General features: G+C 41.6%; 1 protein-coding gene across 12 annotated transcripts in view; it reads right to left on the bottom strand.

Annotated features, from left to right (window-relative positions):
• The window catches only part of Hmbox1 (homeobox containing 1), a 140,452-nt gene that overhangs the window by 11,953 nt on the left and 111,961 nt on the right, over positions 1–16,538 (bottom strand). Inside the window, exons 7-10 of one of the 12 annotated variants that reach the window (XM_027390331.2) lie at positions 4,455–4,537; positions 3,018–3,113; positions 1,872–1,960; positions 1,583–1,654 (exon numbers count right to left, since the gene is read on the bottom strand). In XM_027390331.2, the coding sequence (XP_027246132.1) occupies positions 1,583–1,654; positions 1,872–1,960; positions 3,018–3,113; positions 4,455–4,537 (340 nt within the window). Of the gene's footprint in view, positions 1–683; positions 777–1,549; positions 1,655–1,871; positions 1,967–3,017; positions 3,114–4,454; positions 4,538–16,538 lie in introns of all 12 variants that reach the window. The other 11 variants (XM_027390329.2, XM_027390328.2, XM_035452569.1 and 8 more) reach the window with 11 other exon arrangements.

Genomic DNA, 16,538 nt, shown 5'->3' on the forward strand with positions numbered 1-16,538 from the left:
CAGGGGACAGAGCATCTGTGGAGGAAATTTCCGAGTGCATCTCATGGTGGAGTGAGTTGTATTTAAGTAGACACTGAATGGACATGGGTCCAGAGACTTCCAATGTTTTTGTGACTCAACAAATAAAAAGGATGAAAATTATAGGTTTTGTTCTTTCTTCACTGAGAATTTATTTATTCTACCAAAAACTTGCTAGTGGTGATCAAACCTGAAGTGATTAAAATAAACTAGTAATTTGGGTTTTTCTGTTTGCCACAGATATAACAGTAATCACTGAAACCAAACTAGTACTCTCTCCTAATTCCACAAAGCTCTTAAGTGGCTACTGGAATCCATGGTGTGTCACTGCTGAGACAAGTAAAGAAGACTGAGAAGTACAGGCACTTACACCTTGTAAGTCAGGGAGGTCCCTCAGTTACACAAGTTACACTGTCCCGTTAGAGCTAAGTGAAGCTCTCCACCCTCTCTAAGCTCCACAATTAGACAGGAAAGCTGCTAACAGGCTTAGTGGCACATGTCTGTATCCCCAGCACTCCCAGGCTGAGGCAGGAGACTGACTGCAAGTTCCAAAACCAAACCAAACCAAACCCATACAACAGAGGAATGAAGCTGTGAAGGACGCTGTCCTTCCAGGGTGTGTGTTGAGCTCTGAAGGTGCTATCACAGAGAGGGGTGTTTCTCACCTGTCACATCTTCAGGGGACTCTGTACCAAAGAGCTTTGGAAAGGGTAAGTCCCTTGGGGGAAAAAGCATAGGATGTGCTGCCCCCAGGGCATCTGCAAAAAAAGATGGAAATGATCCATCTATGTGGGTCAGCTGAAAAATAACAGGAATGTTCCTGACAGAGATACAGAGCACTCTCCTGAGCCAAGGGTGGAGCAGTGCTTGGAGAACCGACTCTCTGGGGGAGATAATCTTCTGGGACACATGGGTGCTACTGTTTCCTTCTGGCTCTTAGACATCAGCCTTTAGGACTTAGGAAGGAATCTGCAGAGAATCGCATACCCCTCTGGAGTTTTGGGGTACACAGAGGAAATGAAATACCAAGAGAATGAAGAGCATGGCATACTGAGGGACAAAGAGACCACAAGAAGAAAGAGCAAATGCTTTCTTGCCAGAGTCTAGGGAAGGGATTATGTGTGTGTTCTCTGAATTTCCCAAATGGAAATAAAACTTAGATCCTATAGAAAATGTTAATGAAATCTGTCAACATGTTTGTGGGTAGAGGGGAACACCCCCAATTGTACTTGTTGACTTATTCCATGCAGTGGCTACAGTTAAATACACGTTCCCCAAGCAATGCAGGACACACCAGGATGGGATGAGAAGACATGCAGGTATTGCATTTGTGACAAGATGAGTGTGTCAATATCCAGAGAGACTCTGGTTAACCACTCCTCTGAGCATGAGGGCTCCCAGTGAAATGGGGCAGGAGTGGGCGGGGCCTTATGTTGCACCCTGCATGGTCCATATGTAGGCACCGTCACCGCTGCCCGCGTGCCCCTAAGTGCTTCTCAAACACTGTGTGTGTGGTAAGTGGTTAACTTGCTTGTTTGGGTCAGATCCTCCTCTCTTCTTCTACCTTCTCTGCTTCTCTGCCTCCCTCTGAACTTCTTCCCTCCTCCTCCTCCCCATTGCGTGCTTGCCAAGTGTCCTGTTGTGTGACAATAAACCCATAGGGGTGGATAGAGATTACTCACAGATTTAACAGGACAACAGAATCTTACCACATGAAAATCTAACTAGACACATGAGCAGAGTGGAGGGACACCCACAGTTCCCTCCACCTCCCCGCACAACCACACCCACGGACTTGAGTTGCCATACTGCCCCACCACCCTGTAACGAGAAGCCTCCGCTCTGCCACCCACCTGCTCGGAGTAGTCGTTCCCATCCACGTCATCACTGTTGGAATGGCCTCCTGGACTCTGTACATCTATCCCATGACTCTCCAGGATTGCTGCTTCTTCGAAAAAAGCAAATAGATCCCTAAATTATCTGCTGCCTCATCACAGTGGCTGAACCATGATTTTTATGGTAAGGAAGTCAGAACATAGTTAATCTGTTTCTAATCATCTTTAAATGGGAGAAATTCAACTCTGTGTGGCTCAGCGTAGAGGCCCGGCTTCCACACACTACCAACCTGGACTGGTGGGCACTTCATTAAACTTATTAAGTCAATAGCTGTCCTGGTGGGGCTGTATAGAGCAAATGGGAATTGGCTTGACCAGTAAGAAGTACATTCACAAACGAAATGCAATCATACTTCTTGTGGTGCTGGGGATCAAACCCAGGTCCTTTCTGTCACTGTGCTATCCCAGGCCTTGAAAAACAACTACAGAAGCTTAAATGAACCTTTTACTCCTACACCATCCACTCAAATCTCACTTTACTAGTTTTGAATAGTACAAAATCCTGTCTTTTCTTCTTTTTCAGTTGAATGCACATTTTTCCCTTCAGGCACTTGACATGGTCTTCCTATCTCCAGCTTTATCAAGTTATTGTTGGCTAGTGGATACTTTGTTTATGGTGTACTGCACAGTGTATAGCAATATGTATACACTGTGAACTGACTAAACCCAACATTAGATTTCTGAAATGCTCTTTATTGCCACTTTTTCTTCTTGTCTGCTAAATCTCTTCCATTCCAGCAGATGTTTCTCAGTGTCTAGGTCACAGTCGCAGCAGCAACCAGCAGGCTGGGAGCATCAAAATTCCTCTCTTAAGACCCCACAGAAATCCTTAATATTAGCCACACGAGTAACCCGTTGCTCAGGGGTTAATTCTACAATCTAGAACATTAAGAACAATCATTTAATAACAGAGTTGTTATTAAAGTATAAATAAAAAAGTTCAGGTAACACTGATCTTGCTATTAAAAAGGCAACAAAGAAAAGCAATGGTGCTTCTAGTCGAAACTAATTGTGCAATCACTTAGACCCGCAGCTCATAAACTGGACACTCTTATCCCATTTCTAACCTTCTCATGAGAGAAAGTAGTCTCTCTGATACATTACCGATATTGGCTCTCCTCTTGATCTCCTTCCGTCTATTAGCGAACCAATTATAGACTTTCAGAGAGGTAACTCGTTCCAGGTCGGACAGCTTTTTGCCTGTGAATACATGCAAAAAAAATTCAGATAATCTGTATCTTAGATCCAAGACTGAACTGTTCTCAAGAAATATATCTCTGCTAAAAGTTGCTTTTTATTCTATTTATTGCCAAAATAACAGATGGGATGGAATCTTTTTTTTTTTTACATTGCTTAGTACTAAGAACCCACTAAAATTATTACTGCATCAACAAACACACAAATGAATATATAGCTAGCCACAACTCAGGGAGACACACTCAATCTTAAAAAATCCCACAAAGTCCGTTTACTAGGGTTCCAGATCAAATCGTAGTTCCCAGATTAGTACCACGGAGGTGTCATTTAATTAGCATCATTGAGAGGGATGTTATCCTTTATGGAAGTGTACAGATAACATAAAATGACTTCTTAGTTTCCTAGTCTCTTAACATACATGTTATACCTTATGTAAGATAAGAGATACATGCTGTGTTGAAGGCGAATGGCCATGTGATTGTTCTGTAATACACAGTACCACTCAGGGTAGAGTTTAGATTTACTGTCTTCTCAGCCATCACAGTTAATTATTATGGAGATACCATACTAACATGTAAGCAGCCATCTGCACTGCCCCCTGCTCTCCTGTCCTCTTGTTTTCAACTTTTAATCTGTATTTGTTTTCCAGAGGGAGCCAATCCCTGCACTGAGACTGTAGGCCTATTCACCCAAGGTACAGACTCCTCTCGCCTGAGGGTAGAGCCGAGCATGTAGGTAGATATCACCGGAGGCTGGCTTTCTAAAGGAGACTAATCCCCCTTCACTGTATGAAACTCTGATATTCACATAGTCTTTAAGCCATCAAAACAAGTGGCCATGCAGAAACTAGCTGCTTGTGTCTAGTCTCTGAAGTACACAGGGGATAAGACACATAGGAAGTACCAGAGTGGCTGCAAACCCCCACGGAGACTTCAAAAGGGAACCACCATGTTCTCTTAGCCAGGCAGAAGTCATCCCAATGTGAAAAGCCCCAACCCCCAAAAGCTGCCCCACAAAGAAATAAAGACCGTGCAGTTTTATAGCAACTGTGAAGAAAATGGTTTTACATTCTTTAACTAACAAAATTCGCTTGAATTTTCACACTTTATCATTATTTCAGAATTGATAAGTTTATGCTAAATTTTGGAAAAACAAATCCATAATTTAAAAAACCTTTCAAGGCCTCAAGTGTCATGGAGAGTCATTGTGTGTGAGCACTTCAGTCACGCCACATTAACATCAGGAGTACTATCTGGAGAACACTGGCTGGGACCTGCATTAGGAGGGCGAGTGTCCAGACCACTGAGTGTAAGTGAACATTGCCCTCTGAGCTCACCTCCTTACCTGGCTTCTGTATGACTGCATTGCAAGCGTTGGCAATCTCTTCTCTCTTTGCTTCATCTGGGTATTGATTCTCATTGAAGTAACTGCAGGGGCAACCAACAAAGACACATTTTACTTTAAAATGTACCCATTAAAAGGTCTTCTTTAAGATGTGACTTGGTATAGTTCAGGATGGCCACAAAAACTTCCTGGAGAAAGCCAATGTAAGACCTATTTACCTTTTACTTAACTGAACTTACTGTATGTGACTGGTGGCTACGTGCTATTGTGCCTCTAAGATAAGTTATTTTTTTAATGAATCCACCTGGTGATAACCATCTTAACTCAATTAAGCTAGTCTTAGAAACATATTATGCTTATTCTCATGAGTGGTTCCTAGATTTTATATCGACATAAAATTGTGGATGTGTGTAAGACATGATTTCAGAAGTAAAACTAATCAGGAAGCAAGAGGAATAATGGGAGGGGAGAGCTAAGAGGAGGGAGGGAGTGAGGGGGAGAGGTAAGGGGTATGGACAATGGTGTACATGACTGACCAAAGTCACAGAGCAACAAGAGCCATGCCACTAAAGCACTGGTATCAACACGGCTTTTTCTCTTTTGGTCATTTTTTTTTTTTTTTTAATAGTAGCAAAAACTGGAAATTACCCAATTATCCACAAACAAGGGATGACAGAACAAATTATGTGGTATCTATATTTATACACAGCTTTTTTAAAACAACTAGGAAGGAAATAAGTTAGCACTCTGTCTACTGACCTGAATGGATGTTTATAGCATATTCCTAAGTGAGAAAAACAATCTGCAAAATAATGTACAAGCAAAAAAAACGCCAAGAATTAGAAGATCCCTGTCTGCATGTGTGTTGTTTCACATGGGTAAAAGTGAAGAATACACATCAGGCTGAGAACACCCACCGCTCACTGTTGAAGAAGGGGCGTAGTGGGATACTGACACATTTTGTTTTTGTATGTTACGAAGTAGATTATTACTTTGGTTCAACGGTATTTAATACATGAGGCTTATAAAATCTGTTGTTAGATCAAGCAGACTCATAAAAGGTAGATGGGAACAGAATGCTATTATTAGTGCTACTTTTTCTGACACCTATGAACTTAAAGAAAAAGAGAACTTTCACACCTTGAGCCTGGAAAGTGACAATGAGGCAATGACCGTTGGATTTTAGTACCTACCATTTCTTCAGGACCACCCCTTTCCTGAAAATCCGCCACTCTGCGATGGCAGAAAGACCACTCATTGCACAAATGCCTCAGAGGCTCCTTTCCTCCTAAGAGCTCCAACCTGACCCCTGCTGCCTTCTCCTCCCTTGAGGTCTCTATATGGAAGGCACACCTTCACTTCAGTCTGGGTAGAGCTGCTGCCTCGCTTCTCGATCTTCTATAAGCCTCCCAACCATACGCTCCCACTCTTGTCTTTGACCATGTTCTACGTGGTTCCTTGCTGTTTCTCTCAGTGTAAGGATCTCCTCCTGCATGGTCCGAGGAGTGCCAGTGTTCAGTCTAAGTCACCATGCTCACAGGGGCTCCAGGTCCATTTGGTCTTGGCTTCTGTGTTTACTTGAACTAACTTCTGGTTAGGTCATGGCAGCAGCATACAGCTTCACCTGGAGCAAACTCAGTAACCAGAATGCACACTAACATCTGAAATCTCACCCAACTTACTCATTTACCCCCCAATTCACCAAGTAGATATGAATTACCTAATATGTGCTTGGCAATGTGGGTAAAGAATTGGTTTCTGGTATCAAGGAGCTCACAATCTACTTGAGAGAGATATTCATAAATGTACTTATAGTGAAAGGCCATAGGATTTGTGGACAGTTTGGTATGCCCAGTTGTGGGAGGAGTCTGCAAAGATGTCATAGGCAAGTCTGAGCTAGGTCTTGAGGACTGGTACTGTCAGGCAGGGATGGCAGATGAGGCCATGAGAACCCTGGGCACTGAGAGGAGTACAGTGTGTTAAGAGCATGGGCTTCGTAGGATGATGCGATGAGATCAGTGCTAGTGCCTATCACTTCTTCAGAGGGGGAGGGAGCAAGCTTGCAATGTACTTGTCTGTCCTCTAAGGATGAAGGACCAGCCATTGAAATCATTGGAGAGCCTGAGAGGTTTCCATACAACAGAAATATAATTCTACATGTGCTTTACAGGAAGATAACACATCTTCAAACATAATGGTCTGAATTCTATCTCCATGACCTTAAATTCTGAATTCTCTAGGCAACTTCATACATACCTACATCTCTTCAAACTTTATTCTTCATCTTCTCAGCAATACTAATCCTGTAACTGTTTCCCTTCCCCTAAGTAAAAAAATAAATGTCTACTGTGTCTAGCCCTATCCCTTACTTCTTGCCCGAATGACAGACAAATGAGACTTGTCTGAGAGGAACCAGCACTGATGAGTTTTTCTGTTCTGCGTTCCTGCCCTGCCAATCTCCCACGCTGCAGACAGCACCTTCCATTTTTATTCCCATCCTTCACAGAGTACCAAGTGTGCCTGAACACCACAAAACAGAGCCAACTGGTTTCCTTCCTCTGCAATCTGAACTGGCCCCTTTGTTTCTGACAGGAGTTCTATCATGCTTCCCTCCTCCGAAACCTTTTCACTCTGATGTCTCCAGCCCTCAAAGCCACCACTGTCACTCTTTCTGCAGATGACCTTGCCTTTGTGGTTATTGGTTTGCTAGATTTTTTAGCTTCTGAACTGCTAAACTTCTCCAGGCCATTATTCATTTCTTTTCTCATAGCCGAGAAAACATAAATCATCCCCCTTTTCAAGGTCAACTTCTCTACTTGTCCTTGATTGTATCCACTCTCCTCTTCATTTCCTCAGATTCTTTCTTGCATTTCTCGGCTCTTCTCTGTACCAATGTAAAGATCTTATTTCACAGATTTTATCACGCACATTTCTTCATTACTGTGATCTTTGAAATCAGGACACATTTCCTAACTGTCAAGATCTTGAAATTAAATGGCAGTGCTTTGCTTTTTCCTCTCTCACTGGCGTGAACAATAAGGTGTGCCTTACAATCAAGGCTTTGTCAGACTGGACAGAATACAGTGACTAAGACCTAAGGCCCCATCTAAGTGACAGCTCTATGGCCAGTACACCTTATAATTTTTTGGTCAAATGACCTGAAAGCCCATGACTGATTGATACTCCTGACACATTACTTAGGTTACATCAGTGTCTTGTTCAAATGTTTTCAAAGGTTTACTATGGAGGCTCAGGACACACACACACACACACACACACACACACACACACACACACACACACACACACACACACCTACCTACCTACCTACCTACCTACCTACCTACCTACCTACCTGTGCTGTGGGCTGCCATATAAGTAGAAAGAGAGTAAGCCAGGACATTCCTCTAGTGCCAATCTGGTCTATCCCCCAGGGCACCCCGAGAAATGAGTTTTCTTTCCCCACTGAGTCCTACAGGAGCTCATCTATTCCTTCCTCACAGCTCTTCCATCTCGTACCTCCTCCTCCACAGAAAAGCACCTGGAGCTGGGTTGCAGATCAGACTCCACCTCAGCTGTCTCACAGATGCTGGGGTCACAGGCGTGTACGGCTAAGCCCTACACATACCACACACAGCTGTCAGAGGCCTTTATCTCTGCTGAGCAAGAACTATTCATAGAACAGGAAATAAAATGCTGGTGACATGGCTGGCTTCCACAATCTGCTTCATAGAATTCTCTGCAGGGTTTTCAAAAAGAATGGGCACCATTCTTACAATAAAAGGACCTTAGGGAAACTCTGAAATAATTAAGAACTAGTTTGATGATTCATACAATTCTGTCAACAATTTATGCCCTAAAAGTGGACTGGGATCAGGTAGAGAGCGTTAGTGTTTTGACTGCAGTCTCCCTGCAGAAAAAAAGCCATACTGGGTTTAGAAGCTAAATTAAAATTTTCAGTTACTCATGGCACAATGTTTTCTATTAAGTCAAAGTTTTAGAGTTCGCTTTTACTCAGAATTTCTAGGGTTTAACTTCATATAATGAAGATCAGAGTAAAGAAGATCCCAGTAACTTCTCCAAAATCAAGATCTCAGGAAAAAGAGAATTTGTTCATATAGTGGAAGCCTTATTTTTAAAAAAGTACTCTTTACTCCTCTATTAAAAAACTGTTGTTGTTTTTTAAATTAAGTGTATGAATGTTTGCCCTACATATATGTCTGTGCACCACATATGTGCAGTACTCACAGAGATCAGAAGAGGGTGGTAGATCCCCTGGAACTAGAGTTACAGATGGTTGTGAGTCACCATGTGGGGGCTGGGAATTGAGCCTGGGTCCCCTGGAAGAGCAGCCAGTGCTCTTAACTGCTGAGCCATAACTTCAGTCTCTAGTGTTTATGATTAAGAATGTTCTGCTCAGCCTCACTGCTGAGCTCTGGCTAATATTTAAAGAATTAACAATAATAAATCATTTCAAAATCTGAAGAGAAAAGTTTTTCTAAATTCATTTTACAAGACTTGCACTGTCCCAATACCCTGGTGACCAGAGACGGGGGGTGGGGGGGAGGTGGGGGGGGATGATGATTCATCAGCTAACACATTAAAGACTATTCATCACAACCAAGTAGCAGATATACCAGGGATAAGAGGGTCAACACGCACAAATCCCTGAGCATGTCATAGCCTCCCACAGTGTGAAGGACAAAAGCTGTACGATCATCTCACTGGATGTATGAAAGAAATCTGATTAAGATTCCAATACTCCTTCATGTCTGGTACTTATCATTTCTTCAACAGGAGATGAATAAGCCTGTGATAATGGATCAGGTCTTACTCATCACTCTTCATGGGGGCCTTGGGTCTTAGCTAGCAACCACTGTATTCCATCCAGTCTAATAAAGCTTTGGTTGTAAGCAGAAGAATGAACTGGACATCACTATCACCAGTTAAAACAATACTCAAAATTAAATATAAGACTTGAAGACAAAAGAACATTAGAAGGAAAATTATAAAGTGCTTTGGTCAGAATGAACAAGGATTTCCTGGACAAGAACCCCCCCCCCAATACTACAGGAAGTAACAACAGAGTGAAGAGACGAGCTATAGAATCAGAGAAAATATCTGACAAAGGATCGACTCTAAAACATATAAGGATCTTGAATCTCATCCCCACCTATGGTACATGTAAATAAGGTACATGCCTAGGATGGAACCATATTGATGAGTCTAATATAACAAAGGCCCTGGGTCTCCCCCTTGGGTGCTCAGTGAGAGGGAATGTTGCTTAGAGAAAAAAGGAAGCATCAAAGAAGAAAACAACCATGTTTCTAATCACTCACAAAGGAAGTCTGGTTGGCCATAGCAGAGACTAAAAAATGTTATCTGTTTACACAATAGATATGTGAATAAGAAATGCATTAAGCAATATAAAAAGGAACCTGGGGTGAACAGAAAATAGAGGCTCCAAGCAAGGCTTCTGGAGGAACCAGCATCATTTCTTTGAGCAGTTTCAAGGTCCCAGCATGCTCCACAGTATCTCCTTCAGGTATGTTGGTGGTAGCAACGGAGACATAGATGGCTATAATTACATCAGAATAGTGTTTCTTTTTAATAGTATGTGACTAAACTGGACTATCAAGGAAGTCAGAAAATAGGCTAATGTCTATAATTTCTTAATCACTCATTTAATCACCCCAAACAAAGTCCTACTTTCTGTTCATCATCGGACTATCAGGGTGGCAAAGATGAACCAGACACAGCTTCCCAGTGTGGTCACAGCAGACAGAGGTAAATAGAGAATTGTAAAAGGAACCACAGTGGCTGTAGTCACAGCAAGCACTACTGTAGCAGATGAGAACTGATACTTATACAGGGTCTCAAGGAAAGAGTAAGAGCTGTCAGGGCAGATGTTTGGCCACCTGAAATAATGAGAGGCAAAATAAAGGAATCCGAAGGGAGCCTGCAGCATTCTGAGACTGTAAGGGAACACAACACAGTCTGAGTGCATGGTGCCAGAGATGGGGCAGCAGACCCAAGTGGAGGAAAGACCAAGTCCACACTGTGAGGAGTGGAACCAACTCTTTAGGCATCTTGGAGCCATGGTTTAAAAAGTAGGGACATCTGAGGGTCAAAGTTATTTTGCAGAGCAACAGAAGCCTGGTCTGTAGCTGTAACAGTAACTAAAGAGAAGGCATGAGGCAGAGTAAGGCATGGAGATTGAGGAGGTGGGACCTTTGCAGTGGTACTCACATGCCCTTATGACAGATTCATCAGTCACTTCCCAGCACCTTAACTTTTGGTTGCTTTTGTTTGTTTGTTTAGTTTGTTGTAAACAAAACAAAAAGCATTTCCACTATAGGAGAGCTCGGCTATCTGTTTCTAAAGGAGACTTGAAATCAAACCCCGGAACCTCAAACACTCTTCTTTCTATTGAAAATGCTTACAGTCCTAGACATTCTGAAATGTACAGAAGGGAAAGAAATGTATGCACATGCCTATGGATAACACATAAAGTGACAGCAAATTCTGAGGATGCTGCACATCACAAAGGACATCGTGAGTGAGTGACCAGTGCATATCTTCCCATAGAGAAACCAAATGATTGCTTTACTATACGATGATGGGAAAGAATTAGAATGAAAAGTGGCAAAATAATGTTCATGAGATGAGAAGTCATAAGCTAGGAACAGATGGCAATGCCCTTGAAGCTCTTTCATTTCAGTAACGGTTCAGTCTCTGAAAACTAAAGCCAGAGAATTCTCCCCCTTTGTGTCTTGGTGAGAATGCAGAAAAGATAGAGACCAGCCCCAAGAAGGGCTAAAGCCACATGTACAGACATTTCCAAATCTCTGTGTCCTCATGCAAGCTACCTCTTCAGAAGAGATCTATCATCTCACTGCTTTAGTTATCCAGAATAAGCTTTCAGGATTGTTTCCACTACCCACAATTGTGTCTGAGTTCCTTCAGAAGACATTAACATTAAACCAGCCTTCATGCTATGAAGTTTAATCGACCCACTTCCTATTTGAGAGCATCTATGTGTGAAATGATCTTTAGCAATAAAACAATTAAAATGTTTTCATTTCTTTTCTTTGTTTTAATACAATGGGGAAAAGGCAGAGATGACACAGATGGGAAAGCCCTCCCAATGGAGGGGATCTGTCTTTGCTATCAATAAAGGCCTAATACTTCTTCCATTCACTTATAGATCATTAAAATGATATTCTGTCTTTCCTCCAAAGATATCAAAGTTCTTCTAAGATTCTAAGATTGAGCATACCTTAAAAATGTACCATAAAACAGTCTGGGGACAGAGAGAAATAAGAAGGGTAGAGCTAGAACTCTGCTGTGAACACAACTCCATCACTGAGCCTGGTCTTGTGGCAGTTAGGGGTCTTGAGGATTGTTCACTAGTCATTTGAAATAGGACAGTATAAGCTGCATTCTCAAGGATATAGAACTAACTAGGTCAAGCCTTCTGACTTTGAGTCTCATTTTCTTTCCAGTACTGTTTGCTAAAGAAGTTGCTAGGTGAAAGGGAACAGCAGGTAGCAATCAGGTAGTATGAAGGGGGAAAATGGTGGTGATAGCAGTAGACAGTACTGAGGGAGAGGGATAAAGGAATCATTATTTTATGTTTACCTACAATTACATATTTTATATGTATATAAAAGTGTGCATGTGTGCATACGTGTGTGTATGTGTGTGTTTACACGCACAAACAAAAATCCAGTACCAGGCATGAGGAACCTCCTTTTAAGTTGTTCGGTGAATTCAAGCAACTCCCAAAACAATACATTGTTGTTGCTCTTAGTTATTTCCCAGAGTCTGAAGCAAGTTCCTTTTGCTGAAGACGCTATGGACTCTGGACACAAACTTGGAAGAATTCAGTTGGGTCTGACCCAGAAGCTCCTCCTTGCAGACTAAGTTTCCTAGTAATGGAAAGTGCTACACAAGCTGCCGAAGCAGAAAAGCAGTCAACAGTCCTACCCAGCTGAGACGACAGTGGCACTTATATCTTGGTGGTGACCAATAGCTATCTAATTGCACTTATGGACCATTTAATGGGAGGGAATTCATATCTGATAGTGTAATCATAGGCAATTACCCATGGCTGGTGAGACCACATAACCTAGAACCTACTACAACTACTTCCCCAAACCAGTATAACCACTCTCTGCATTCCCAATACTGACTCTTATACCCAAAGATAAATGTAGCTTTCACCCCTCATTAAAGAAGCTTCCTTTTTTTGCAGGAGATGGAGACTATTACATAAAGCCATGACTGGTCAAAATGCAGAGAACAATTGATGGGGTGCCCAGTCCCAACTGATACAGCCCCTGTATGCGACTTAGGAAACATCAGGGATGAAGGGTGGAAAGACTGCAAGAGTCACAGAGGACCAGAATGTCTGCTGTGAGATTCTGTTTTCTATATATGACATGAAAGCTGCATCTGTGAAATCTCAACAATATGGCAGCCCAAACAAGACCTAAACAATGACAACACCAGCAGACATGCCAACACTGATAGGGGAATCTCACAAGACCACACTCCTAGATGAGAAGCTATCAATGACTGCTGAGGTAGGAAGAACCAGTTTTCCTTAGGGATGAGCCCCATCCTCAGGAATGACCACTGGTCAGCCCTACAACATACACATAGCAGCAATGCTAAATGGACTCAGCACGTTGTATTTATATATTTATATGTACATACATATGCAACAATAATTATTAAAGAAAAAGAATAAACCAATAGAGATAATGCATGGAAGTAGAAAGAGGGATTAGTGATGGCAGGGGAGCAGAGGGGAGAGACCAGAATATTGTAGTAGAGGATTGAAGATGATCAGAAGATCCTGTAAATGTTATATACATACATGAAATGTCATAATGAAACCTACTATTTTGTATAATTAATAAATGCTAATACAAATGAAAAAAATCACATTGTAGATGGTAAATACATATAAGCCATTTTAAAAAAAAATCAGAACTTCCCACATATAAATAGTAGCCAGTTAAATAAGTTAACACAAAAGTGTCTAGGTATTTATAAGAGCAAGATAAAGAAAATAAAATGTCTAGGAAGAAAAACAGAGAGTCGGGCATGTAATCCTGAGGGAGCAGTCTGGTAATCCTGCTCCCACCAGGTGGAGGTAAGAAAAGGAGTTCAAAGTCATATTCAGCTGTGAGTTTGAGGCTGAAGTCAGGTGGGACTGCTCACACCTATAACCTTAGCAATTGGGAGTCAAAGGGGGATGTTAATTCAGGGCTAGCCTAGGCTACACAGTGAATTGCTATCTCAAAACAAACAAGCAAGAGAACAAAAAAAAACAAACAAGCAAGCAAGCAGGCTTCTCTCAAATCCAGCCCACCTGCTTCACCATACACTACAGCCACCATCCTCTATACAAGCAGGGCCATAATTAGCTATGCAGTAAGCTACCATGGCTGTAACTTCCTGAATTCATCTGATCTTATCCTAAGTTCAGTCCAGAAGAGAAAGACAGTTGCTAACTTAAATGTCCATAAATTACAGCATGTTCCTAAAGTAGCATTCATAATAAAATTATGTCTAAAAGGTAATGTAATGATAATATGAAATTACACAACTGTATCTGCTTAAAAAGATAGGTACATAAGATACAGAAATATGACTGAAAACACAGCAAGCGTTAACGATTACCACCTAATGATATCATAAAAGGGCCTTCTTTTCTTCTTTCCCTTCCTTCCTTCCTTCCTTCCTTCCTTCCTTCCTTCCTTCCTTCCTTTTTTGGTTTTTGGAGACAGGGTTTCTCTGTGTAGCTTTGGAGCCTATCCTGGCACTCACTCTGGAGACCAGGCTGGCCTCAAACTCAGAGATCCGCCTGCCTCTGCCTCCTGAGTGCTGGGATTAAAGGCATGTGCCACCTACGCCCGGCAAGGGTCTTATTTTCTACTTTAGATTTTCTTGTATTTCTTCACATTTTATATATTAATCATATAATACCTTTATAATGCAAAATGCAATATTTGAAAAGAAAGTGCTATCTTATGATATGAGAGAAGAGGAATTTTACATAATTATTATTAAATAATAAAGTTTCTGAGCTTGCCCCATGCCTTTTAGCAATATTTAAGAATGTTCTGTAAATGCACTAGAGTATGGCAAGCAAAAGCCATCCTACACTAATGCCTTTTTACAGATGAGCTCATTTTTAATTCTACAGGCAGAACAAAATAAATAACGGCTCTCCCTGCATCAACCTTTTAAAAGGTATACGTGAAGAGAAAAACTAAAATATAAATGAGTTCTGTTCCAGAGGAAGCTGTCTGTTTTCACAGCTTGGCAGCATCTTAAAAGTTTTAGAAGAGAAAAGCTTGTGAAAATAAGAGTTTTAAGAAGAAAAATTAGCGTCAGTCTATGGACAGATTAAAGACACAAGAAGACAAATTTTCAAATCCTCGCTCATAAATGCCCAAGGAAGCCCATAACACAGCCCATTGCACATGCATTTAAACAGACTGTAGAGCAGACCCTGACAAGAAACCAAAGACCTTTAAGTTGGAAGGAAACATCACCAGGTCAGCTTCTTCCACCTGTAGTAAGGACATGAATTTCAGAGATGGAGTCAGGAAGGAGAACTGCCTTTCTTACTCAAGGTCACACAGCCTGTAGCTCAGGTTCATTTGCTTTTGAACAGGAATGGCCAATGTTGGCTAAAGACAGGCTACTGTTTCTGACCTCATTTAAGATACATAATGCAAATCCCCAAAGATGACTCAACTAGCCCAAGGTCTTGCTAATCTCACAGGTGTTCCTTTTGGAAGGGAAGACGAGATGCTATCAGTGAGAGATCCATGCCACCTGCAGGTCCACAGCTGCATCTCACCCAAGGGCTTTGCTTCCCCGAAAAAGATAATCTCAGGGGACAACCATAACACTGGCCCATCTTTTTCCCTGGACAATAGAGGATTAAATAAACTCTGAAGTAAACCATCATTACATTACCAGTCTGTGTCTACAGTAGGGTTCACTTAACCTACATGCATCAATATTTCTGTAGACACTAGAGGGTATATATAGGTTTATAACTAACTCCTTATTAGGATGGTAAGATGCCCTTTTTTATTTGTTTAAACAAAAACAAAAAACCTCAAGGCTGAGAATTATGGACACCATATATTAAATGTGGCCTCTCAAGGTTTTCATCTTGCAAAGCCCTTCATTGTAGATTCCACTACCTGCTCCTTGACAGCCAGGAATGAAAGGCGTTAGTCACTTTTCTCTTTGTGGTCATAAGTTATCTGAAAGAGGTAACCTAAGAGAGAAAGGATTTCTTATGGCTCATGGTTTGAGGGATATGGTAGTTTGGCATGGTGGGAGCTTACTCACATTCCAGCAGACCAATCAAAAGGAAGGACAGGAAGCCAAGCCAGGTTATACACTCCAAAATCCAATCCCCAGAAATGCCTTTCCTCCAGTTGGCCCCATCTCCTAAGAGTTCTACAGCTTTCCAAACCAGGACCAGAAGCTGGGGCCCATGGTTTCAAACACATGAACCCAAGGGACATTTTATATCCAAGTCATTATAGATGGAGAAATTTCTGGAGTTCTCAGGAAAAACAACAACAAAACCAAACAAACAGACAACCTGGCAAGTTCCCACTATATTACAGTAAAACAACTAAGAAAGAGCAATTGTCTGAGACAAGAGGCTTGGCTGAATCTCACAATTATCAAGCATTTGGTCCAACTCTCCATTTTAACAAAGAGAAGGACATGTACAAAGGGAGGTGTTTGGGTCTGCTTTTCCATGAACTTTCTAGAGAAACTACCAAATGTGAGTGATAAGCAAGTCAGCCAAAAGCGACATTTTGGAAAGTTCACAGACCCTTGGCATTGGGGCTGGTGAGTTCCTCTTGAATGTGCTTCACCTATAGCCAGACTTGGGCTGCACCTTTTGGCTTCTGCTTTACTAATAGGAAGTAGGTTTATAAGAGAGAACTGGAAGGTGATCTAGAATTAAGTTTCTCATACTTGGCAGCCCAATAATGTATCATAACACAAAGATCAACAAATGAGGATTGATTG

This window comes from Cricetulus griseus (assembly GCF_003668045.3).
Source record: "Cricetulus griseus strain 17A/GY chromosome 1 unlocalized genomic scaffold, alternate assembly CriGri-PICRH-1.0 chr1_1, whole genome shotgun sequence".
Lineage (NCBI taxonomy): Eukaryota > Metazoa > Chordata > Mammalia > Rodentia > Cricetidae > Cricetulus > Cricetulus griseus.